The 22,513-nt window shown below is 39.3% G+C and overlaps 7 protein-coding genes across 9 annotated transcripts; 2 read left to right on the top strand and 5 right to left on the bottom strand.

The window, feature by feature from the left end:
- Window positions 1-1,025: 1,025 nt before the first annotated feature.
- On the top strand, window positions 1,026-3,822 carry LOC18018751 (leukotriene A-4 hydrolase homolog). Its single transcript, XM_006399782.2, has 4 exons — window positions 1,026-2,127; window positions 2,377-2,610; window positions 2,718-3,044; window positions 3,358-3,822. The coding sequence occupies exons 1-4, from the start codon at window positions 1,132-1,134 to the stop codon at window positions 3,649-3,651; spliced, it is 1,851 nt and encodes a 616-aa protein (XP_006399845.1). The 5' UTR covers window positions 1,026-1,131; the 3' UTR covers window positions 3,652-3,822.
- LOC18018752 (50S ribosomal protein L10, chloroplastic) lies at window positions 3,696-4,561 on the bottom strand. Its single transcript, XM_006399783.2, has one exon. It carries the CDS (start codon window positions 4,478-4,480, stop codon window positions 3,818-3,820), a length of 663 nt encoding a protein of 220 aa, XP_006399846.1. The 5' UTR covers window positions 4,481-4,561; the 3' UTR covers window positions 3,696-3,817.
- A 232-nt stretch (window positions 4,562-4,793) lies between these two features.
- Window positions 4,794-7,780, bottom strand: LOC18018750 (hydroxyproline O-arabinosyltransferase 3). Its single transcript, XM_006399781.2, has 9 exons — window positions 7,484-7,780; window positions 6,656-7,175; window positions 6,501-6,568; window positions 6,230-6,431; window positions 5,955-6,052; window positions 5,785-5,854; window positions 5,571-5,642; window positions 5,152-5,265; window positions 4,794-5,038 (listed from the first exon to the last, which is right to left on the bottom strand). Exons 2-9 carry the CDS (start codon window positions 7,040-7,042, stop codon window positions 4,976-4,978), a joined length of 1,074 nt encoding a protein of 357 aa, XP_006399844.1. The 5' UTR covers window positions 7,043-7,175; window positions 7,484-7,780; the 3' UTR covers window positions 4,794-4,975.
- A 487-nt stretch (window positions 7,781-8,267) lies between these two features.
- On the bottom strand, window positions 8,268-10,630 carry LOC18018749 (ADP,ATP carrier protein 2, mitochondrial). The gene is made up of 4 exons (XM_006399779.2): window positions 10,496-10,630; window positions 9,381-9,874; window positions 8,927-9,295; window positions 8,268-8,812 (listed from the first exon to the last, which is right to left on the bottom strand). The coding sequence occupies exons 2-4, from the start codon at window positions 9,864-9,866 to the stop codon at window positions 8,516-8,518; spliced, it is 1,152 nt and encodes a 383-aa protein (XP_006399842.1). The 5' UTR covers window positions 9,867-9,874; window positions 10,496-10,630; the 3' UTR covers window positions 8,268-8,515.
- A 1,121-nt stretch (window positions 10,631-11,751) lies between these two features.
- LOC18018748 (flowering time control protein FY) lies at window positions 11,752-16,627 on the top strand. Its single transcript, XM_006399776.2, has 18 exons — window positions 11,752-12,132; window positions 12,230-12,321; window positions 12,486-12,554; window positions 12,659-12,763; window positions 12,920-13,015; window positions 13,128-13,210; window positions 13,331-13,402; window positions 13,473-13,570; window positions 13,899-13,958; window positions 14,070-14,130; window positions 14,220-14,307; window positions 14,405-14,468; window positions 14,697-14,775; window positions 14,933-15,022; window positions 15,147-15,226; window positions 15,445-15,905; window positions 16,014-16,181; window positions 16,330-16,627. Exons 1-18 carry the CDS (start codon window positions 11,955-11,957, stop codon window positions 16,396-16,398), a joined length of 2,013 nt encoding a protein of 670 aa, XP_006399839.1. The 5' UTR covers window positions 11,752-11,954; the 3' UTR covers window positions 16,399-16,627.
- A 383-nt stretch (window positions 16,628-17,010) lies between these two features.
- Window positions 17,011-18,649, bottom strand: LOC18018747. The gene is made up of 3 exons (XM_024156470.1): window positions 18,474-18,649; window positions 17,787-18,065; window positions 17,011-17,464 (listed from the first exon to the last, which is right to left on the bottom strand). Exons 1-3 carry the CDS (start codon window positions 18,596-18,598, stop codon window positions 17,377-17,379), a joined length of 492 nt encoding a protein of 163 aa, XP_024012238.1. The 5' UTR covers window positions 18,599-18,649; the 3' UTR covers window positions 17,011-17,376.
- Window positions 18,650-18,809: 160 nt separating this feature from the next.
- Window positions 18,810-21,582, bottom strand: LOC18018746 (protein IQ-DOMAIN 1). Of its 3 annotated transcripts, none has more exons than XM_024156184.1 (6): window positions 21,432-21,582; window positions 20,935-21,029; window positions 20,551-20,856; window positions 19,880-20,101; window positions 19,666-19,797; window positions 18,810-19,567 (listed from the first exon to the last, which is right to left on the bottom strand). In XM_024156184.1, the coding sequence occupies exons 2-6, from the start codon at window positions 21,001-21,003 to the stop codon at window positions 18,974-18,976; spliced, it is 1,323 nt and encodes a 440-aa protein (XP_024011952.1). In that variant the 5' UTR covers window positions 21,004-21,029; window positions 21,432-21,582; the 3' UTR covers window positions 18,810-18,973. The 3 variants fall into 3 exon arrangements, with proteins under 3 accessions (XP_024011952.1, XP_006399837.1, XP_024011951.1); XM_006399774.2 differs by having other exon boundaries at window positions 20,935-21,034; window positions 21,432-21,577; XM_024156183.1 differs by having other exon boundaries at window positions 20,935-21,066; window positions 21,432-21,541.
- Between the last annotated feature and the right edge of the window lie 931 nt (window positions 21,583-22,513).

The following is a 22,513-nucleotide window of genomic DNA, read 5'->3' as shown; positions in this document are numbered from 1 at the left end:
TTATAATGCACCACTAAGGTCCCTAAGAAAATTATTATTACGGAAATAGCTCTTTTACTTTTCTGAATCATTATATCTTCTTTGTCTTCCTGTAGTAACTCTACCTTGGAGGTTAATTGCACTTGATCGTAAGTCTTTTCATGCGTTTGTCTTCCACTGAGAGACTGATTTTCTTGACTTTTTCCTGATAGAATTCTTTGCCTTTGAATTATCTTAGTAAATTTGTGTCTTCACATAAGCAAACATCACAACTGATTAAAAATTTCATTTATTTCACCATTTCAGATTTTGGAATATTTTACCTCTTGCGGATCTCTTGCTTAGTCATTGGATTTGACTTTCCTTATGTTTTTTTATTTTATTTTTGCATCTCCAAACCTGTTTTGAAATTTTTCACAACTAGTCAGATCCTCCGAGTCAATGGTAAACAAAGCCAAGAGCTATCATATGAAATGGGCTTTGATTATTGCCATAATATATAATATTTTGCTTATGATCCATAAAAAAAAGGCTTTTGGTCAACAATTCTATGATAGAAAATGGACCTCAAATTTTGATGGACCTTGTGCAAATTCACTTACACAACAATTGGGCATGGAGTCTAATGGTGAGATGTTGATGAGATAAACAACAATTGAGGTAACAAAATCTACATAGTCATGTTTTCTCACTAATGATGTTTATGTGCTTTTGAATACCATGATGCTTGCAGTAATCATCAATCATTATTATAGCAAACTTTAAGTCTGTTTTTCATAAATACGTATTTAGTTTCTTCAGATTCTTCCTACTTTTCTTTTACAGCCAAGACTTTCAACACAACAAATACGTATCTGGTTTTTTATGAAGGAAACACATACACAATAGTCATCCACAAATTATATAATGTGCTAAAAATGAGATCGAATAAAATTAAATTATCATCATATATTATTCCAAATATTAAACGTTTTCTTTAACACTCCCACTTTATTATGATTCTCCATTTAATTGATGTTTTATTTTTCTCCCGCTTTATTTATGCTCTCTCCTTCTTCACTTGTCCAATTCTTCTCAAACTGCGCCTGAAATCTTCTCAAAAACCCTAAAGCGTAAATCCAAACTTTGCTCTTCCGATTTCGTCACTGAGCTATGGCACCCATTGATCCCCACTCCTTCACCGATTCCTCTCATCCTCTCACCACACATGTCGCTCTCTCCCTCTACCTCGATTTCAACACCTCCATCATCCATGGCTCCGCACTCCTCTCTCTCTCCTCCGCCTTCTCCGGCGACCTCTCCCTCGATTCCCGCTGCATTTCCATCGATATGGTCCTTGATCCCCAAACTCTCGAACGCCTCCCTTTCCACGTCTCCACAAACCCGGATCCAATCCGAGGCACCGAGATTGTCGTTAGCCTCTCTGGTCAGTCTTCACTGCTCCTCGTCTACTCCACTTCTCCTTCAGCCTCCGCTCTCCAGTGGCTATCTCCGCTCCAGACCTTCTCCAAAACGCATCCCTATGTCTACACGCAGTGCCAAGCCATTCACGCCAGATCCATTTTCCCTTGCCAGGACACGCCTGCCGCCAGGATCCGCTACGACGTCGTCATGAACATACCGACTTCTCTCTCCGCCGTCATGTCGGCCCGCCACGTCCGCCGTAGGCTTCCGGTTCTCGAGGAGGCCAAACATCTCGAGGAAGGGTCGCTGGGTTCGTCGCTGTGGTGTGCCGAGGACAGGGTCGTGGAAGAGTTCGTAATGGAACAGCTTATACCGCCGTATCTTTTTGCGTTTGCGGTAGGTGCGTTAGGGTTTCGGGAAGTGGGACCAAGGACTCGGGTATACGCAGAGTCAGCTGCCAGCGAAGTTCTTGATGCGGCTGCGATGGAGTTTGAAGGGACGGAGGAGATGATCAGGCAAGGGGAGAAGCTGTTTGGCGATTACGAGTGGGAACGATTTGACTTGCTGGTGCTGCCTCCGAGTTTTCCTTATGGAGGGATGGAGAATCCAAGAATGGTTTTCCTGACTCCCACTGTGATCAAAGGTGACGCCACTGGTGCTCAAGTTGTTGCCCACGAGCTCGCACATAGCTGGACTGGGAATTTGATCACCAACATCAACAACGAACATTTCTGGTTGAATGAGGTTTTTTCTTGATTCCAATCAATGCTCTTGTGATTTCCTAAGCTACTATGCCTCAGTTTATGCTTTTTTTTTAAAAAAAGACTGTGTTAGGCTTTAAATTGTCCTGTGCTTTCGCTTTCTTTAGCTAGAAATAGGAATACAAAAAGCTTAAGAGTTTGGTTTAGGGGATATGGATTAATCTGTGTATCCGTACTTAGAGTTTGCCTTGTTGATGAGAAAAAAGTTTATTTAATTTGTTCATGGGAATAGGGATTTACAACATACGCAGAGAGGAGAATTGTGGAGGTTGTTCAAGGGGCAGATAGAGCTACTTTGAACATTGGCATTGGTTGGAGGGGTTTAAACGACGAAATGGAACGGTTTAAAGACAACTTGGAATGCACAAAACTGAAGAACAAACAAGAAGGTGTTGATCCAGATGATGTGTATTCTCAGGTTCCATATGAAAAAGGCTTCCAATTTGTGTTGCGAATTGAACGCCAGGTTAGTTGTGTAGCCATCTAGTTAAAATACGTATTACACCTTCTACTTGGGTGTTTTCTTATGTAATGTTACCAATAACGGTCATCTATTTACTGGAAAACTTTCAGGTTGGAAGGACTGTTTTTGACGATTTCCTCAAGAAATACATTGCTACATTCAAGTTCAAGTCGATCGATACAGATACATTTCTCGAATTCCTGAAAGCAAACATCCCTGGCATAGAGAAAGAGATCAACCTACATCTGTGGACTGAGGGCGTTGGCATACCGGAAGATGCATATGAGCCAGTCTCAACCATTTACACAAAGATCATATCCCTGGCAGAAGAGTTTAAGCAAGGAAAGATGCCAAGTGAGGAAGAGGTTGCTGAGTGGAACGGACAGGAATGGGAGCTGTACTTGGAGAATCTTCCTAAATCATGTGAACCTTCTCAGGTAGTCTTTATACTTCCTTCCTTCCTCTAAGATGATGAGAAAAAGAGAGTTTAGCCAATGTGCATTAAGTCCACGACAGACTAATTAACAGTTAGATTAAAGTTATTCTTGGATTAGTACAAGTAGAGGAGAAACAGGCTGTCGGGGTATTTGGCGATTAGGCTCTTAGCTGTGGAATGGTTAGGAGATCTCTTCAACAATTTCTTAGGATTATTTCTTATTTGTAATCGACAGTGGAAGATCGATAGAGGAAGAATTGGAAATCAGGTTCCAAAGCTATGCCTAACACCTAGTTTGCTTAATGGTGAAACAGGTGATGGCCTTGGACAAGCGGTACAGACTAGCAGAATCAAAGGACTACGAAGTGAAGGTGTCGTTTCTGCAACTTGCAATCTCATCCAAGTGCAGAGAGTACCATGGGGAAGTGGAGAAAACTCTAAAAGCGGTAGGAAGGATGAAGTACCTGCGTCCACTCTTCACTGCTCTTGCACAAGCTGGTGGAACCGAAGAGAAGCAGCTGGCGAAACAGGTCTTTGCAGAAGCTCGAGAAACTTACCACCCCATAGCTCAAGGAGTAGTTGAGTCTATCCTTTCTAAGTACATCTGAACAAGACCCATCTCAGGGTATAGCTTGAGAGCACTCTAATAAACAACATTTCAATAAAACCCAATGCCTGTAATAATAGTTGCTGCTCGAGTCTTAAACAAAAAATTGAATTGCTTTGCGGGTACATTACATTCTCTTCTGAGATTTAGTACAGCTTTTACTTCAACTATGCATTACTCTCGTCTTCCAACTTCTTGACATAAGCCTTGAGCACCATGATAACTTCAATCGCCGGTGCTTGTAAAGTAGAGACGAGATTAATGGCCGGACTTTGCAGAGCTCCGAGCATCTTAGCGTAGATCTCAGCGCGAGTAGGCATGGTCTCGAGAGCCTTGAAATTGTCGGGAGCGTAAAACTTACCTTCGAAGACGGCACCGGCAAAGTCATTGTCTTCGAGCTTGCGCTCCTTCTGGAAAGTCCGGTAGGGTTTGATGGCGGAAGGGATTTCATCGGTTTGGACAAAGAGCCAAGCATTCATGCCTTTCATACAAGGCTTGAGAGCTTCCCATTTGGTGCCTTCGATGGCCTTGATGACCAAAGTGTTCTTGGCGACGACGAGCTTTGTCGTGTCGGGGAGAGTTCTCCGGAGGTCTTGGAACTGCTTCACGGTGAGGCCTTTGTAGTTGATGGCGGCGAGGAGGTGGCAGTTCTCGAGATGGGACTTGACGGTCTCGACGGTTTCTTCCTTTTTGGTACGAGACACGGCGGATCTGATGACCGGGAGACGAGGGTGGTTTGAAGATTTGGAGATTCTGGGTTGTAAGGTTAAAGTTCGGTTGTGGCAGAGAGGAGACAAGGAAGAAGAGAAGGAGAGAAGAGCGACTTCCATTTTTGCTCAAAGAAGATGAGGAGACTGTTTATCTTCTGGGGTTGAGGGAGGAGATAGACAACGAATTGTTTTTTTTTTTCAATAATTTATTTATTTATTAAAGGAAAGAAAAATTCATGGATAAAAAGGCTGATTGACGGAACTACTAACTCCGTCTAGTTGGACACATTGGTCCGTTAGTTTAGTAACTAGAGTCTAGAACCAAAAGAAATGGTTTTTTTCTTCTTTTCTGTGACCAAAAGAAATAGTGCTGCTCTCTTTCTAGGAATGATTATGGAAGATGTGTCTTCACCATCTAACTATCATCTAACGATTTCTCTTAAACATTGTCTCAAACCAGTTTTCATAATTTACTTTGAGTTCATCATTTAACTGAAAGAAGGATGTAAGAGTTATAAAATAAAATAAAAAAATAAAAAGTATTCATTTGGCAAAACATGCTGTATTGGATTCGTTAGGGTCCTCCCTATTGTTTGTGTCTTGTGGATATGTAAGTTAGACAGCGTCCCAATTAGGGATATTGGAAGTAGCTTCATTCACCATCTTCACAAGAGTCACCTGCATCACCACCACCACAAACACAACAACCATATAAGTATTTAGACAAGTCATTCACAGTCTGGCGTTGTATATATAGGATTAGATTGAGTGGTAAGTATATATAAACATACCACACTTTCCGGAACACCAGGAGGCGGCATGGAAATGTTCCTCGGAGGAGGACCTCGCAGATGTGATCTCTTATCGAATCGCCACTCTCCTATTTTGCCATATGTCAGCTCACCCTGTATTTAACAGTCGGTAATGTTCTTATTTTAGAATGCATTATGAAACAGATATAAGTAAAACTAACATGGAGTTCTGATGGCAGATCACTGAAACATCCTACTTTAAGGACCTTGTATAAGGTTGCAACAAAACTCAGTAGCGTCTAATAAGAAAACTTAAATTAACTAAGCCAAAACGAATGACCACGAGATTGCATAAGTATTGAGAGAGAATACTTGAAACAAATTACTCAAGATGTAAATTCTGTTCTCTATTTATCTGCCAAGAATAAAATTAAGCACTCGAGTCAAACAGCAATCACCTTCATGTTGTAGTCACATCCATAAGTGTAATGGATGATAAACGTGTCCTTGGTAGACGGATCCCATGGAGGCTGAAAGATATAGTAAGAGCACTTAGAAACACGGAGCAAAGAAAATAATTTTGTAACTTTGACAAGACAAATTATCAAAAACAAACTGACATGGAAAAGGATATCATTAATAGTAATCAGCACATGCATGGTTAAATCCTACCTGAACCATGAAATCCTTCCGAAGTATGTGCCGCACGTCATGCAGAGCAGATGCAATTGCGTAACCGTACCTTATCGAACAGAAAACAGAAGATCAGAAAACAATGATGGGATTCAAAAAACAACGAGGAGCCAATTTATTGAGTAGAGATTTTTGTTTCCGGTTCTAACATTTCCAGCACCCATCCAAAAGCCTTATCAGTCTCTGGATCGTTTTTCATTGTCAGCGAGACATTCATCCATGTAGGAGCAATTTTTTCAAGTGATTCCTGCATAAGAAAGAAAATTCAAGTCAACATCAAGTATAAATGCATATATAGAACAAACCACATATTCAGGGGACACCAACATCACATATAGCTAAACGCCTCTAGAAATCTTTGGGGGCCAAGTCAAATGTGAGTGAGACAGATACAATCATTTATAGCACAGATAATCAATCTCACCTTGCTTATAATAACAGGAGAATTGCCAATGGGGTCGATATTTGTTACAGGGCCCATCTCCACTGGATAGTACTTTCTGACTATGTTTTCGTACTTTTGCGGTGTAATATAGAAAAACGGAAAAGCGGCTGGGTATCCTCCAACAGCCAAATTAGGAAGGGGATTAACAAATATATGATCAGGCTCTGCCATCAGCACATAGCTGCACAACAAGCAGGAGAATTAGCAAACAGTAAATTGTTTGTTAGAAGGGAAGGGAGACAGGACTTACTCTTCCTTGATGGTAGCTCTTTCAAGCCATTGCACGAATGCCCATGGTCTATTTAAGACAACATACCCCTAAACACAAGAGACTGACTCAACTTAGTATAAAACAGCAACAAAGTGAGAGCAAGAGAAGAGAAGAGAGGGAATGAAAATTCTCACCAGATCAACACCAGGGGGAAGAGGATCAACGACAAAAGTGGGTATTTCATCCATCAAGTTATCTGGATTACCGGAATGCAGAATACGAGTAAAGCCTCCCATATCAGAGCCAGGAAGAGCTTTCTTCCGGTTATACCAATAATACATAATACGACACTGCCATTTATTGTAAGGTGCATCTGTAGCTGTTAAGGCAACATGAAAGCGTGGTGCTGGGGAGTTCTTGACTTTTCTATGAGGCATCTGAACGACAGGATCTACAAGTGGACTTCCATCTGAATTACGCACACCAGATCTATTGTGGACTATCAGAGTCAGAAGATTATATGTCACAACAAAGAACCCGAAACCCAACAGAAATAGAAGCAAGCCCGATGCTTTTCCCATCTTGTTTTATTCAAGATCGAAACTATAAAAAGAGCAAATAGAAAGCAAAACTTCTGCTCAGGTATAGGTGATGATCAGCATAAATTGACCAACATACATAGCAGAGGACCCCTCACCACTCACGAATTCATTCCTGCAGATAGAGTTAGGCAACAAAAAGTGAAAAAATCGTCAGAAGCAAAGCCAATGCAACTTTCCAAAATGAGAACCACACTAAGATGGTCCAGCAATCAAAATTTTATCGAGTTTATGAGAATCAATCGAGGAAAAGAGTGAACAGGATGAATCGGCCAAGTTCCAGAAACACAGATCAATTTGACCCCACAAACCACAAAAAAAAAAAAAAAAAAAAACGAAAGATCTGGAGAAGCAGAAAACTCGAGTAGTCTGAAGCGAATTTCGGAGTATGACATAAGAAAAGGAGTAAAATTAAAAGCTTACAGATTCGTAGAGAGAAAGAAAGGAAGTCGCCGGAGAAGAAGAAGCGATCGAACGAGTAAATAATGCGAAGCGGAGTTGACTAATGGCGGATCATTAACGATTTAATTTTTCCGCATATGACAAAATGGTGTTCGGATCGTGCCAATGAAAACAATTCAGACAAAATAGAAAAAAACAACTTGTCGATGGATAGAAAATAATAGGTTGAAGAGTGCAGTGTGTGTGCAGGCACGTCATTGACCACATAAACAAACAACCTAAGCATGAATCCAAATCATGAACACAATGAACATTTACGGGGGAGAAAGGATTTACAGCAGAATTGGAATTCTAGTGTCGTTGGAGAAGTTATATTAACATACAAACTTATGGGCAATATGGCTTATGGCTTGCTTTAACCTTACAGCAAATTCTATTTGTTTTCATATCTCACACTAATTAGTAATTATGCTTTTGGTAGTTATGGAAACGTGCTCTACCTAATTGAACTTGTCTGGATCTCATTGTAGCTATCGCTTTACTATTCACTGAAACTATGCGTTACAAAGACATTTTTACTCACTCTCGCATATTGTCTTCATAACAATAGAGAGTTCTCAAGGAATCAAAGAGTCGTGAACCAAAGGTGACGACGAGTGGCCGGTCGTTTCAAGCAACGAATCTAGCGCGATTGCAATATATTCACTATTCAATTGGCTACAGCCCACAGACGCTTCAAATATATAGAACATTATGACGTTTCAGAACCGGAAACAAATTTGCAAATCACAAAGAAATACATAAGTTAACTCAGAAAAAGATCCTCATCATATTAAAACAAAAAAAAAAATCGAAAATTGGTTCGAAGGAGAAAATCTCCTTCCCATACAAAATTTATTTCAATAAGAAAAAACTCCCCCTTGCTCCTCTCTAGTTTTATAGCAAAAGATTTCATCAACATCTTTGATTTTTTAATAAGTCTGAAACAGCAATAAATCAAGAAAAAGAAAAAAAAAGCCGAAGGCTTTATGGTGGTGAGTGGCGGATTAGTACTTAGGCACCTCCAGATCCGTACTTCTTTCCGAGAAGAAGTAACTGCAGCTTATCGTAACCAGAAAGCACACCAGCACCTGCAATGGCACGGAGGATGTTGGCACCAGCACCCTTGAACAGAGACTTGGCTCCTTCCTTCTTCAGGATCTGTTGGAAGGCATCCATCGAACTCTTGTACTTGACGGCTTCACCAGACGTCATCATCATTCTTCTACGGACTGTGTCAATCGGGTAGGATGCAAGACCTGCACCATTGGTGATGAGCCATCCAAGGGCAAAACTAGCGAAGAAGCTGTCCTGAAATGTCCAGAAAGGAAAGAGAGATAACAATATTAGAAAACAAACAATGCAGAATCAGAATCTCTCTAGTTTTGTCAGTTTATGGACATAAGAGATAGATCACAAACAAACCTGCATGTCACCAGGGAGAAGTGGCTTCAAAGAGTCGTACAGTCCGAAGTAGAGACCACGGTAGACAATGATACCAACACAAGAGATGTTGAATCCACGGTAAAGTCCAGCAATACCATCCGACTTGAGGGTCTTCTTGTAGACATCAACAAGACCATTGAACTGCCTTTCACCTCCCTTCTTGGCGGCCTTAGAGTCATTGGCAAGACGGGTACGTGCGTAGTCAAGAGAGTACACAAAGAGAAGGGATGAGGCACCAGCAGCACCTCCAGATGCCAAGTTACCGGCAAACCACTTCCAGTATCCATCCCTGTCTTTCTTGAAGTTGAAAAGCCTCTTGAAGTAATCTTTGAATGCAAAGTTCAATGCCTGGCAAGTGAGAGATATATCAGTAACCAATGCATCACATAGTAGTAGACATATTTTAGGACCAATGAAGTGAAACTTAACCAACCTGAGTGGGGAAATAACGGATGACATTAGCTGTGTTTCCTCTCCACAAAGAACCAAATCCCTCATCCTTAACTGTCCTGCCGAAACAGTCACCGATACCCTTGTAGGGCTCAGAGAGCCTACCAGCCTTGAGCATCTCATCCTGGTTTTGAATCAAGAGCTTGACACGCTCAATGGGAGCAGCAGCAGTCTTTGACACAGCAGCGGAAACACCACCCATCAGGAAATCAATAGCAAAGCTAGAGAAACCTTTCTCTCCTGGAGCTTGGACAAACACAGGGGAAGCAGGTGTTGCAATCCTGGATGCAGCTGCAAGAGGATACTGAAACGCAGCATTGGAGTAGTTTCCGTATGTTGCATGCCTTTGGTATGTAGCGGGCCTCTGGAAAGCCGACGAATAACCAACAAGGTCCTGAGAAACACTCGAACGCAAGAATTGGCCAGAAGCCTTCTGCAGAATCGTGGGGTGCTGAGTCTGATCAACCATTTTGACCTCTGCAAAAGTAAACAACACTCAGTGAACAATACAACATGGATTATGCTGTACACTGCAGCAAAGCTACAGGAAGCAACAAGAAATTTTGAAAACACAAAAAAGTAATGAAAAGCCATGACTGAAAACATTGGATTTGTGTTCTAATAAATCAGCTATACAGATACGACTTTCACGTTTGAGCTATAAATGAGATCTAATAACAGATCCATCTAATGTTCACCCTGTGAAATGATGCGACGCAAAAACAAAAACATGATGATATTCAGAAGCAGGAAATTTTCGTCAATGAGGTCCGCACAACAGATCCATACATCAGTAACAAAATGACATCAAATAAAACCAACAGATTCAAAACATTTCTGGGATTACACAAGCAGATCGAAGAATCATAAGACAGATCTGTTACATCAAAACATCAACACTCAACCCCCGATCTAGATTCAATTCAATCCGGAAATAAGCACGAAAAACCATCAGATCTAGAACACGAGACTATCATATCATTTCACCTTTGGTTATATATTATTAGACTGTGAAACAGATCAATAAACTAAGATGAAGAAAAGGGAGAAACGACGAGATTTAAAGAGATCAGAGATCTGAGAGTAACCTAAACTTACCACAAGGAATCGATGGCAAAGCGAAATTCAAGGAGCGAGATTCTTCGCCCTTTCTTCTAGGAGCTGAGCGAAGAAGAAGAATGAGAGAAATTTCTTTGTGGCGAAGAGGCGAGTATTTTTGTTGGCCTTTTATTGGCTCGAGAAATAGGGCCGCAAGCAGTGAATGGAAATAATCAGGTGTAACGGCCCCATATAAGCTCAAAACCTGTAGGTCCGTTAGATCATCGAGATTGATATAGAGATGGATTTAAAGCCGTTGATTGATTACTAAAAGGAAATGATAGGTTTAATATGGAAATAAAATATACGACTCGATTATGAGCCATCGATCTGGCCAGCCTTTTTGCGCCGGAAATCTGGAATGTTTATTGCCGGATTTGTTAGTCAACTGTCTAAACGTTGACATTTAAAGCATTTTCTGGAATATTTTTGTTTCAATGAGACGAAATCTTCGAAACGTCAAAACCGTAACATAAGAGGTTGTGATGGGACGCTCTATCCGATCATAGAGGACTGTGTATTCGATTGATCGCGTGAATAGTACGTCCGTTACTGAGATCTGCGTGGCTGAGAAGATTATATATTATGGTCATCATATTTTTGATCGAGACTATGTGATGGTGATGGAGAGTTATGCTGTGATGACTCTATAAGACTATGTGAAGACTATGTGTGTGTGTATGTGTGACCGTATTGGGTTTGGTTGTTTATGACTGACTTATATGTTGTATTTGGTTATTTACAAATAGCCAAAAAAAAAAAAATGTATACCATAGAAGCTAAAGGTTTTAAGTTCTTAACACAGATCTGAAGTTCAAATCCTCAAAACGCAGAAACAGATGTAACATATACAAAAAACCTTATCAAAGGTTCTAAAGTGTTACGAATAGAATTGTTCGTAGTTGTATCGTGTGTCGTGGGGGAGACCGGAGAACCCTATTATAAATTTGGTACAAGTAGAATCGTATATTGTATATCTATATGTTACAAAGAGAATTAGATTGTGGAGTTATAATCGCATATGCATGTAATTGAATTCATTGATTGATCATAATCTTAAGACTAAATTAAATATTTTTGGTGATAGAATACTGTATATGACCTGACATTTTGTGGAGATTAATGCTAAACCAATAAAGTTACTAGATTAATTAAGCTGTATAAATTTATCTTTTCCGCGGGTAAAAAAAAAAGGAAAGAGGGTCATGGTTTCACCGTAGGACCGGGTTTAAAACCGACCGGCGAACAAAAGAATCTTCACGGCTCGAGGGTTAAGCAAACCCTAACCTATCGACTTTTAGTTGCTTCTTTCTTCAGTTCTTGTCTGCTCTTTGGTTGTCAAATTTTCATCAAATCGCCAATTGTTTGCAAGACAACCCCAACATTCAGAGGCTTTCCCAGTTTCCTTCGATTCGTACAAATCACTCTTCATCTGTAAACAAATCTCCGGTGGGCAATAATGTACGGCGATGCGATGCAGCAGCTCCCACCGGTACAGAATCAACACCTGATGGGTCCCGGCGGCGATTTGCACAGGGGCCCACCGATGCAGCCCCCGCCGATGATGCGGCAGCCCTCAGCTTCTTCCACTAATATCAACGACTACCACCACTCCTCTGCCCCCAATCCCTTCGATTGTAAGTACTATTACTATTATATCAAAAAGAATTTTGCTTTTGTTTTCAAAACTAGTGATTACTATGAGAATCTGATGTCTCTTGTCTGATGTTGCAGCACATGTTGACAGTTTTGGGGTGAAACGAATGAGAAAGCATACACAGAGAAGGGCTGTTGATTACACGAGCACCGTCGTTAGATATATTCAGGTAATGTTCTATACTCATAGCCTCTTCTTCCTTGGTTAAATTCTCTCTAGATAGCATTGTCTTTATGTCATGGATTTGATATTGATGTGTGGTTTAACTAGCTCATACTTTTTGTGGAAATAAAAGTACAAGAGTGAATTTACTCCATATATGTTTTTGTTCAGGCTCGAACATGGCAGCGAGACTCAAGGGACAGGACCTCTTTGCAACAAACTCCAGCTGCAGCAGTTGATGTTGGTTTTCTTTCGTTTTTCTGGATTATGCAATAGTTTCTTTGGATCACTTTTTCCAGTTTTTGAGTAATTTACTGCTCTACCTTCTTATATCTATGTTTCAGATGCTTCCCCCAGTTGCCTATTCAGACAATCCTTCGACAAGCTTTGCTGCAAAGTTTGTTCACACATCTCTAAATAAGAACCGCTGTTCAATCAACTGTGTAGTGGTATATCCCTCCAACAGCTGCCTGAATTGTATTCTTCTCTGCTTGCCATGTTAATCTATGGAAGAAAGCAACATTATTCTTTTCTTTTTTCTTTTTTATTTAACTCTGTTATGCCTACTAAATACGATCATTACTTATTGGGTTTCTTGTATTTAGTGGACACCTTCAGGAAGACGTCTTATCACGGGATCCCAAAGTGGGGAGTTTACTCTTTGGAATGGGCAGTCTTTCAATTTTGAAATGATTCTTCAGGTTCAATTTTCAGATTGTGTATATTATTAGTCTTTAGGGACTTCTGTTGTTTCCTCTATAGCTGTTGCTCCTGGTAATGGTATTGACTTTTGAAATCTGCTGTCAATATCAGGCACATGATCAACCTATAAGGTCGATGATATGGAGCCACAATGACAGTTATATGGTTTCTGGTGATGACGGAGGCACGATAAAGTAATATTTCTTTTTCTTTCAACCCATAATTTGTGCCATCTAAATGAGAGGCTCAGAATTCTGTGATTCGAATTAAGTTTGTGCTGTGACAATAATGCTCAATTGTCTCTTATGTATCAGGTATTGGCAGAACAATATGAACAATGTGAAAGCAAATAAAACAGCTCACAAGGAATCCATTCGTGATTTAAGGTATAAAAGTTCGATATATTAAATTGCATTCAATGAATCTCTTCAAATTTTAACATCGTGTATCATACAGTTTCTGTCAAACAGATTTGAAGTTCTGCTCGTGTTCTGATGATACGACTGTTAAAGTCTGGGATTTTGCCAGGTGCCAAGAAGAAAGGTCATTAACCGGTAATGTGATTTGAACAGATTGGCGGCAGATAGCGAACTTCTTAGCAGTTTGCTCTTCTGTTACAAATTCTGATGATTAGAGCTGTGTTTTAGCTGTATGTTATTGAAATTGCACCCTTAAGGCTATGTAGAAAAAGTTTTAATTGAGATTCGGCTTGGTGTCATGCCATGTAAAAAGTAGTTTGTTTTAGAGGATCCAAATTGGTGCTTATGACAAGTTTCCTATCCTTTTATAGGCAACTTTCAATGTTTTCTTTTTCTTCATATTTGTATGTTCTGAGAATTATTGAAGTGATCAAAGGGTTCTTTATATTTTGAACTCAGGCAGGCCATGGTTGGGATGTCAAGAGCGTCGACTGGCACCCCACGAAGTCTCTACTAGTTTCTGGTACATCATTTATAGACTTCTGATTTCAAATAGTGCTGTAAGTTGTATACTTCAGAGCTTCTCTCTATGACTTATCAATAGATTATTAACCGTTTTTATTTGTCTTGTCAGGTGGAAAAGACCAACTTGTCAAACTCTGGGATGCTAGAACTGGGAGAGAGCTTTGCTCACTGTAAGTGATAGAAAACGCAATCTATGTCTTATTAATACTTTTAAGTTCAATGCTTTGACGAATTTGGTGGTGTGTTCTCACTTTTGCAGTCATGGTCACAAAAACATGGTGCTTAGTGTGAAGTGGAACCAAAATGGCAATTGGCTTTTAACAGCCTCGAAAGATCAAATAATTAAGGTAAGGCTCACTTTCTTTGGGAGTACTGATTTGTAAACTATATTTTTTCGGTGCATTATGGAAGCATTTTTGTGACAATTATGCATGTAATTTGCAGCTGTATGATATAAGGACTATGAAGGAGCTTGAATCATTTCGTGGGCACAAGAAGGATGTAACATGTAAGCTGTCAAATTAATGACCATATTATCAAACACCTGAAAGCAGACAGACTGCCTGTATAAATTGCTTTTCTGTACATTGGCTAGGACTCTAAAAGTATATGCCTTCAATTGATTATCTTTGTACCCATTCTTTTGTTATTACCCCATGACGATTCTCAACTGGTTTCTTTGACATTTCTTATTTGCAACAATTTCTTATTAAATGTTGCTGAACTCTCTTTGTAGCTTTGGCGTGGCATCCCTTCCATGAAGAATACTTTGTCAGTGGGAGCGCTGATGGATCCATTTGTCATTGGATTGTGGGGTATGTATTGTTGTGAAGCAATATCCTATGCTATTTATTCTTTCATGCTATATCCAGTCGTCGCATCTACATTTTAGTAGAAATTTTATTCGACCTTTTATTTTGTGGTTTTGTTTGAGATGTGTCTAATTATGAAACTTTTTTTTTTTATTTTCAGGCATGAAGACCCGCAGATTGAAATCCCAAATGCTCATGATAACAGTGTTTGGGATCTTGCTTGGCATCCTATTGGATATCTTCTTTGCAGGTAGCGATTACGATATCCTGATGCTAGAGCTCTTTAACTGTTTTATTTGATGATGGTCTGTGGTTAGCTTTGTCCTTAAATAAATAATGCTTCAGATATTGATTTTTTACCCTAATATGTGCAGTGGTAGCAATGATCATGCAACCAAGTTTTGGTGCAGAAACAGGCCTGCAGATAATCCTCGAGATGTCCTGCAGAACCAAGGTTTTCTTTTTGGCTATTTATATCTGATTTTTTTTACTAGGCAACCCGACGGAGAGGGTGTGGGTAGTGGATAATATAATGCTCTCATCCATATGAGTAAATAGTAAGGATGTTGTGATAGGGTTGGGCTCGTACTTTCAAGTTGTATTATTGCCAGAAACTAGTTTTTTTTTCTTATGAAGGAATTCAAGTGTCCTAATTAGCGTAACTTGTATCAGGCTATAGTGAACAAGGTTTTGGCAATCGCATGTCTGATAATTTCCAACCATCTGAGGCATCTCCAACTCCTGGAGCATTTGTTCCTGGGCTGACACGGAATGAGGGGACCATCCCAGGAATAGGAATTGCGATGCCATTCGATGCATCCTCTCAAGGGGAACATAAACAAGCTCTTCCAGGTTCGATGGCAATGGGGGCTCCTCCGCTGCCACCTGGTCCTCACCCATCGCTTCTTGGAAGTAGCCAGCAGCAAGGGTATCAGCAACAACAACAACACCACCACCAAGGCCATCCCCAGCAAATGCCTCCAATGGGCAATATGCCTCATCTTCAGCTACCACCATCTTCTCATATGCCATTGCACCCTCATCCTCATCATCCCCGGCCTATGCAAATGCCTCCTCACGGTCACATGCCACCTTCCTCGATGCCTATGTCTCATCAGATGCCCGGACCAATGGTATGACTCTCAGATCTCTTGTAATTCGACCACAACCTTAAGCCTGCATCCCTCTTTGCCTTAGTGAGTGCTCATACTAATTCTATCTTTACCTTGTTGTTGGAGCAGGGAATGCAAGGGGGCATGAATCCTCAGATGTCGCAAAGTCATTATATGGGAGCTCCTTCGGGAGTATATCAAGGACCACCAAGCAGTGGTGGACCCCAAATGTATCCCCAAGGACGTGGTTTTAACCGTCCACAAATGATGCCAGGGTACAACAACCCTTTCCAACAGGTCCCTCTTCTTACTGCTATTTACAGTTATTTATGCATAAAATAGGCTCTTTCGAAACTTACCAGCTAGTTTCTATTAGATGTTGAAAATGTAGAGCTGAATGAAGGATTTGACGACTAATCCATTCTCTTTATTTTACTTCGTGCAGCAGCAGCAGCCGCCGCTACCGCCTTTGCCTGCGGGCCCTCCTCCGAACACCAATCAGCACCATCAGTAGCAGTTCCCGGCTCTATAACCCATAGCGAGTGAGGCGACCGTCCAGGGGTCCAACATCCAGTTTTTTTATAAAAAAATGTTTTAAAATTTGGAAAAAAATGCCCATGATCTATTATCCTTTTTTTTTTTTTTTTGTAAACAGCAAACCCTTGATCTATTGTCTATTATGATCTAAACTTATTTTGCTGTCTAAAATTTTGACATATATACAGTTTACCATAATAATTTTAGATTTTTTTTAATGTCAACATATCAGATTTTTTTAGTCTTAAAAAGATATACATGAACCAAAAATATAAGAAATGAAAGGAGAAATGATTGCTAGTTACATGAATTATAAACCACCAAGAAATAAACATAAACTACACCTAAAAAAAAAAATCCAAATCTATTTTATGTTTTTGAGTATATGTCAACATTGTTACTTCTTGATGTAGTTAAATAATTATTGTTATAGTCGGCATTATAACTCGCAACTTTTTAGCATAATGAAAATAGAAATACATGGATCACGGTTTAACCGTTTAAGGGATAAAATATCCCGTTTGTTCGTGAAAAGCGTTAATCCTTAGGAAAGAGATTTCTAGGCTTTTATTTGTGTGAGTTTATGTATATATACAAAACAGTTTAGACCGGAAAGAAGTAAAAAAAACTTTAGAAAAGTAAGAGAATTGCACACAATCGCAATTGCAGTTGCAGTATGATGATAAAAGATATGCATCTTCTGGACCGCGGTCAGAGTCTGAGGAAGCCTTGGTTGCTCCATTTTGTTGTACACTTTTGATCACAAGTCAAAATTACCGAGCGGCCCAAATGAAATGTAATAGGAATCATGTGTGATTAGTAGCAAATAAATGACAAAACGTTAAATTACATGAACTCTGTTTTATTGCCCCCACTACGAAGATACTGCAATTAAATTGCACCAAAGGTATTACGAAATTAGTCAGAGAAACAAAACCATTCAAATTTGACGAAACTATTCCTGATTTGGAGATCTTGCCTTGGAGGACTCTTGCCGTTTTTTCACAAAAAGCCTGCTTATATCTTCTGTGGCAACATTGCTCCTGCAGGTATATAATCTCACGTTATGGGTGGGAAGGGATAACAAGTGTTTTCAACAAGATATTGCATATAATATAGGTCCTAGTTCTCATGAAGATGCCTGGATTTCAACAATTCTTTAACTGCCTAAAAACATATTTCATCTCAGGGAGCATTTATTCTTTTATAAACAGCTTTTCGAATGATTGTTAACAACACTCATATAGCCTCATTCACATATTATCCCAAAAAAAAAAAAATCACTCATATAGCCTTCACCATAGTTTTCTAGGTTTGAGAAATAAAAGTGAAAAAAGAGATGAAACAAGCCATATATCAACTAACCTTCCCTTAAGCTGAGGAGGCACAAGCACATTACTCAAGGTTTCTGGAATATTCTTGGAATGAGGCAAATTTCCTCTTGGTAGCTTCGAACGACGAGGAAGAGAAGAAGATTTAACATTTAAGTCTCTTTTCCGTAATGCACTCTCGGCCATTGCAGCTGCAACAACGGAAGCATGGTCACCACCGCTCAATTGTGTCAGCGTTGGTGACTCCAGAAGAAGCAAAGCATCTGGTAGCTGAGGAAGTTCATCACTCCCTTCCTGCTTATTTAATGATCGCCTAAAGAAAAACACACAAAAGGGTCAACTAAAAACTTAACCAACTTGGACTCTAATACTCAAACTTGACACAACAAAGCTTTGTGCAGCTTGATTGAATTCAATATTAGAATTTGAGTAGATCGAAATCAACAAAAGGAAATCACAATAATCATATTCTTGTACACACATACACAAAGGGTAAAAAAAACTCTGCTTCAACATACATATACAAAGACGAGGCATGAGTAACTAAGCTATATGAATCAAATCGTCATAGGTCTTTGAGATTTGGTTCCATAAACACTACCTAACACAAATTAGAGCGCTCTAATCGCAAAAACAACAAATACAAAAAAAAAAAAAAGTAAGGGTAACAAATTAATTATACATCGAGAACCCAAGATTAGGAAACCCTAAAATCACTCACTGTGTATTCGGACGAAAAGATTGAGTTTCAGAGGACTTTTGTTGCGGTTGTGGCAATGAATCCTTCTGGTCGGCGGCTAAGACATCGTCGTCGGATGAAGAATCGTCGTAATCTACCAGTGACATAGCTTCTCCCACCTTCGCGCTGTCTTCCTTAGCCAAAACGGTGTCGCTCAAGCCGTTCTCGCTCTCTAAGTCTCTATATAAGATCTCTAAATAAAAACATTTAACAATTTTTGTCGTCTTAAACTCACATTAATCCACTAATCCAAAATTCCAAACTTGTTTATTTCGGTTGAATAAAGCAAATTTTCCTATATGTTGATTGTCTTGTACATACACTTAAACCAAATTAATCAAATGAAATTGAGTGAAACAAACAAGTGTAAACACAAAAAAACGAAAAAACATTTGATGATAAACATGTTGTGAGTTTGACACTCCAACAAGAAACATTGGAACGTATGTAAAGTGTATATACATGTAAGTTCAAAATCCCACTCATCTCAAGCTGCTCTGCTTGTTCCAGCTAGGTAGAGATCGTTCCGAGTTGATGCTGAGATCGTTCAACAGAGTACTGTTATTGCATGATTTCAAAGGTCCAAATCCCCTTAGCCCTGGAGAACGTTGCTGGTATGCACTTGACCTACTGTTACTTCCATTACTAATACCAACCCTCACTTTGCTTGGTGCTTCACTCATCATCGAAGTCGTCAGGCATAGCTTGTTCTTATACGGCGAGTAACTCTCTGACTGTGTGTCGAAACTCCTCGGTCTAATCCTTGGGGAGCTCAAAGATCTCGACTTTGCCTTTGCTGACTCTGTTGCGATCATATAAGTTGGTGTAGTGACCGCCCCCGCAGGGTTCTGTTCTTCCTCTTCGCTTATCGAAACTTGTCTTCTGTGATTATTCGGCGGTCTTCTTGGCGACGAGTTCCTTGGAGTCTTGTTCAAAGTTTCGTCTTTTGGTTTTGTTTTTAAAGACAAGTCGAGATCTTCGAGCTCCTTGCTCTTGGTTCGTTGAGTATCTACCCACTCGTCTAACCAGTACTTCCATTTCGTGTTACTTCGTTTCTGGTATGACTCTGCGGATTTCTGATGTTGGTTCACAAAGAAACAGTTTTCAGGTCATTTATAAAACTTACAACGCAATAGAATAAAAAAGTCTAATTAGAAGTAAGTGTGTAGAATACCCGGTGAGTGACTGCATATTCTTTGATCCTTTCTCTTCTTAGCGAAGCTTCTTTCTTGCTCATGACCACAGCTTTCGCTTCTTCCTTTGTTAAAAGACTATCGTCCCATCTCTTCTGACCATTTGTGTCCACCTGAAAACGTAATATATTTTCTTCTTACATACTAATAAAAAGTAGTCAAAGAATTACTTTTTTTGTGAATCAGAATACGTACCTTGAGTATGTTCTCGCTGAACATCTGAAATTTATTGTTATCTTCATAATCTCTTGGAGCACCTCCGGGGATTTGTGTTCGCTTACCGCACACCTGTGACTGAATGTTCACAACAGATTGCAAGCATTTTAGTGTAGTCATTGCTTGGCGTCTCACTGCACGACCTCTTACATATGCTTGCAGCTTCACTATTCCCTTCAAGGCACGTAAAGCTTTCCTTGCCTGCAATCAAGTTCCAAAACATTATCAGCAAGTCAACGGAAAAAAAACATGAAAGAAGACAATTGGCTTTAAAAGATGCTACACCATATAGAAGAGACTTAATGAAAGAGAGAAGTCTTTAACTCTCAACCAATCCCATGATCCTAGACCAAGCCAGAAATCCCAACTCCATCTGACTAAACTTCCATTTATCATGCTAGCTCTCTAGTCTCTAGCTAACCTACTCGTCTATAGTTAGTTGTTGAAAGTCAACACAGCTACCAAAGTAAATTACATACCTCCAATATTAGACTAAACACAAGGCTTTCATGAAAATGAGTCATTCTTTTTAGTCAACACAGCTGCAAAAGTAAATTACATACCTCCAATACTAGACTAAACACAAGGCTTTCATGAAAATGAGTCATTCTTTTTAGGAATCAGATAAGAAATAAGGTACAGAATCTTACAAGATGACCCCGGAAAGCTGTCTGAATCCGAGTAGCAGCAAGAACTTCTTCCTCTCTATTCAGAAACATTTGATACTGGACTACCTGATCAGCAGTTTCTGGGGATGTTGAACCTTCTAACTTTTCTATGGAATCTAACTGTTGACTACAGGATACTTGGCTGAGCTCACCCACATCAGACACAATCTCCGCATTTTGTTCCTCGTTTGATTCGTGTCTTGTCCCGTTCTCTGGAGGTGCTGTAATGGAAGGTAATCTTTTTTTAACCTTAAGCTTCCAAAATGTCCATCTTCTTCTCTTCTCTTTCTACAGAAATACATAAAATGAATGAAACAAGAAGCAGAAACAAGAATGAGAATTTTTTATCTTCTTTTTAAATTTTACCTTTTCTGAGTTAGCTTCTGAAATAAAAATCCTTTTCAATATAGTGAACAATCCCTTCTTCTTTGCCATTGTTGCACAACCATCACCTGAATATACTGCTCTGAAAATTCTCCAACAATCAGTCAACCAAATCTGTATAAGAATCGAACTGATTTTCAAACACTGAGCAAATCAAATCACTACGGATACATATTGCCTGGAACTTTAAAAGTTGCAAATCTCTCGGTACCAGTTTCCAGAAAGCCTAGATTTGTCGAATCATACTCCAGATCAATACTCTACAATTAGTTTTGATTCTAGGAAAAATAAAAGCCGCAATAATCTCCTGAAAAAACGGATGAAGATCTCCCTAGGAAATTGGATCACACAAGACACCAAAACCGAAACAAAGCATTTAACTATTCGAAAATTTGTCACAATGAAATGAAGGCACAGCACAAGATTGAAGCCTGTCTCCAAGATTTGAAACAAAACATAAGGAGAAAAAAAAAACTTACTTTGGTGGTGTCAGGGATTATCTCAAAACATTCGGTAGACTGAAATTGCGGAGAATCAACAGAAGCAAGATTCAGACAGGGGGCTTTGTTCAACAGCGAAGATGACTGTTCATCAAATTATGTGAACAAGAGAGAAGGTTATTCTCGTTGTTCTCTTCTCCACAGTGCCGACAAGTTAACGTGCCACTTCATTTCCACTCGAAATTATTATTTTACCCCTCCCACTCCATACTCCTAATCTTGTTCCCATTTATTAAGGTTTTAACCGCGGGTTTGCGTTAATATATATGTTTTCAGATCTACATCGCTATCAATTTGTTTTTAAATGTCACTTAGAAGTTCCATCCATTATATAAAACAAAGTAGTTAACTATAAGAAACCTTGTATCTTTGCGTTAATATGTTTTCAGACAAATCGCCACTCAGAAATATAAATGTCAAGATGAGATTTTGTGACCATCCAAGATTAAGCCTAAAGCACTTTAACAGAAAGAAACAAAAAAAAAAACTTAACTAACTTTGCTAGAATATTAACGAACAACCGTGTTTTTTTGTGTCTTTCCCACACTGCTAAGTGCAATATAAGTCAACCTTGAAGACTTATTTGCAAATGATAATTAAGTGTATGATAATGAAACTTTTAAAATTGGTCAAATGACAGTGACAACGCACTGCATTTTTGTTCAGATGGCAAAAAAACAAACTATCCAACTGTTATCGCTCTCAAGAGCCTTTCAGTACATATCCAATTGCATTTTTCTATAAATAAACATTTCTCTCTTCTTTTGTAGTATTATTAAGTCCAGGTACTAATTATATAGAGCAATGACCAGAAGAGTTCCAACGAAAACGAAACAAAGAAATGAAGCATAGACAATGGAAAAGGAGACATTAGACCACAAAGCGAAAAACAATTCTTTAGAGTTCATATACTAAAAAAAGGATATCATGTAGTATAAGATTCAAACACTTAAATTTGAATCCAAATATGAAATGACGAAAAGAACAACATAAAATCTATGGTCTTAAATCAGTTGTAAAATTACATCTCATTCCAAAATCATACATTACCACATTCTATC

The sequence above is a fragment of the Eutrema salsugineum genome, unplaced genomic scaffold (genome assembly GCF_000478725.1).
Source record: "Eutrema salsugineum unplaced genomic scaffold, Eutsalg1_0 scaffold_2, whole genome shotgun sequence".
Lineage (NCBI taxonomy): Eukaryota > Viridiplantae > Streptophyta > Magnoliopsida > Brassicales > Brassicaceae > Eutrema > Eutrema salsugineum.
Note: the sequence above shows the minus strand (reverse complement) of the source record. Positions and strands in the feature narration are given on the sequence as shown.

Coding starts and splice junctions, on each gene's coding strand:
- LOC18018752 (XM_006399783.2), bottom strand. CDS start 4,480: ATGGAAGTCGCTCTTCTCTCCTTCTCTTCTTCCTTGTCTCCTCTCTGC.
- LOC18018750 (XM_006399781.2), bottom strand. CDS start 7,042: ATGGGAAAAGCATCGGGCTTGCTTCTATTTCTGTTGGGTTTCGGGTTC. Junction 6,432..6,500: donor AGAGCTACCATCAAGGAAGA/GTAAGTCCTGTC, acceptor CTTGTTGTGCAG/CTATGTGCTGATGGCAGAGC. Junction 5,855..5,954: donor TTTGGATGGGTGCTGGAAAT/GTTAGAACCGGA, acceptor CTGTTCGATAAG/GTACGGTTACGCAATTGCAT.
- LOC18018748 (XM_006399776.2), top strand. CDS start 11,955: ATGTACGGCGATGCGATGCAGCAGCTCCCACCGGTACAGAATCAACAC. Junction 12,322..12,485: donor CCGTCGTTAGATATATTCAG/GTAATGTTCTAT, acceptor GTTTTTGTTCAG/GCTCGAACATGGCAGCGAGA. Junction 12,764..12,919: donor GTTCAATCAACTGTGTAGTG/GTATATCCCTCC, acceptor TCTTGTATTTAG/TGGACACCTTCAGGAAGACG.
- LOC18018746 (XM_024156184.1), bottom strand. CDS start 21,003: ATGGCAAAGAAGAAGGGATTGTTCACTATATTGAAAAGGATTTTTATT. Junction 20,857..20,934: donor CAGAAGCTAACTCAGAAAAG/GTAAAATTTAAA, acceptor GTATTTCTGTAG/AAAGAGAAGAGAAGAAGATG. Junction 19,568..19,665: donor AATATGCAGTCACTCACCGG/GTATTCTACACA, acceptor AACCAACATCAG/AAATCCGCAGAGTCATACCA.
- LOC18018747 (XM_024156470.1), bottom strand. CDS start 18,598: ATGTCACTGGTAGATTACGACGATTCTTCATCCGACGACGATGTCTTA. Junction 18,066..18,473: donor TCTTTTCGTCCGAATACACA/GTGAGTGATTTT, acceptor GTTTTTCTTTAG/GCGATCATTAAATAAGCAGG. Junction 17,465..17,786: donor CCTCCTCAGCTTAAGGGAAG/GTTAGTTGATAT, acceptor ATATACCTGCAG/GAGCAATGTTGCCACAGAAG.
- LOC18018751 (XM_006399782.2), top strand. CDS start 1,132: ATGGCACCCATTGATCCCCACTCCTTCACCGATTCCTCTCATCCTCTC. Junction 2,128..2,376: donor AACATTTCTGGTTGAATGAG/GTTTTTTCTTGA, acceptor TCATGGGAATAG/GGATTTACAACATACGCAGA. Junction 3,045..3,357: donor AATCATGTGAACCTTCTCAG/GTAGTCTTTATA, acceptor ATGGTGAAACAG/GTGATGGCCTTGGACAAGCG.
- LOC18018749 (XM_006399779.2), bottom strand. CDS start 9,866: ATGGTTGATCAGACTCAGCACCCCACGATTCTGCAGAAGGCTTCTGGC. Junction 9,296..9,380: donor TCCGTTATTTCCCCACTCAG/GTTGGTTAAGTT, acceptor CTCACTTGCCAG/GCATTGAACTTTGCATTCAA. Junction 8,813..8,926: donor TTCTCCCTGGTGACATGCAG/GTTTGTTTGTGA, acceptor TGGACATTTCAG/GACAGCTTCTTCGCTAGTTT.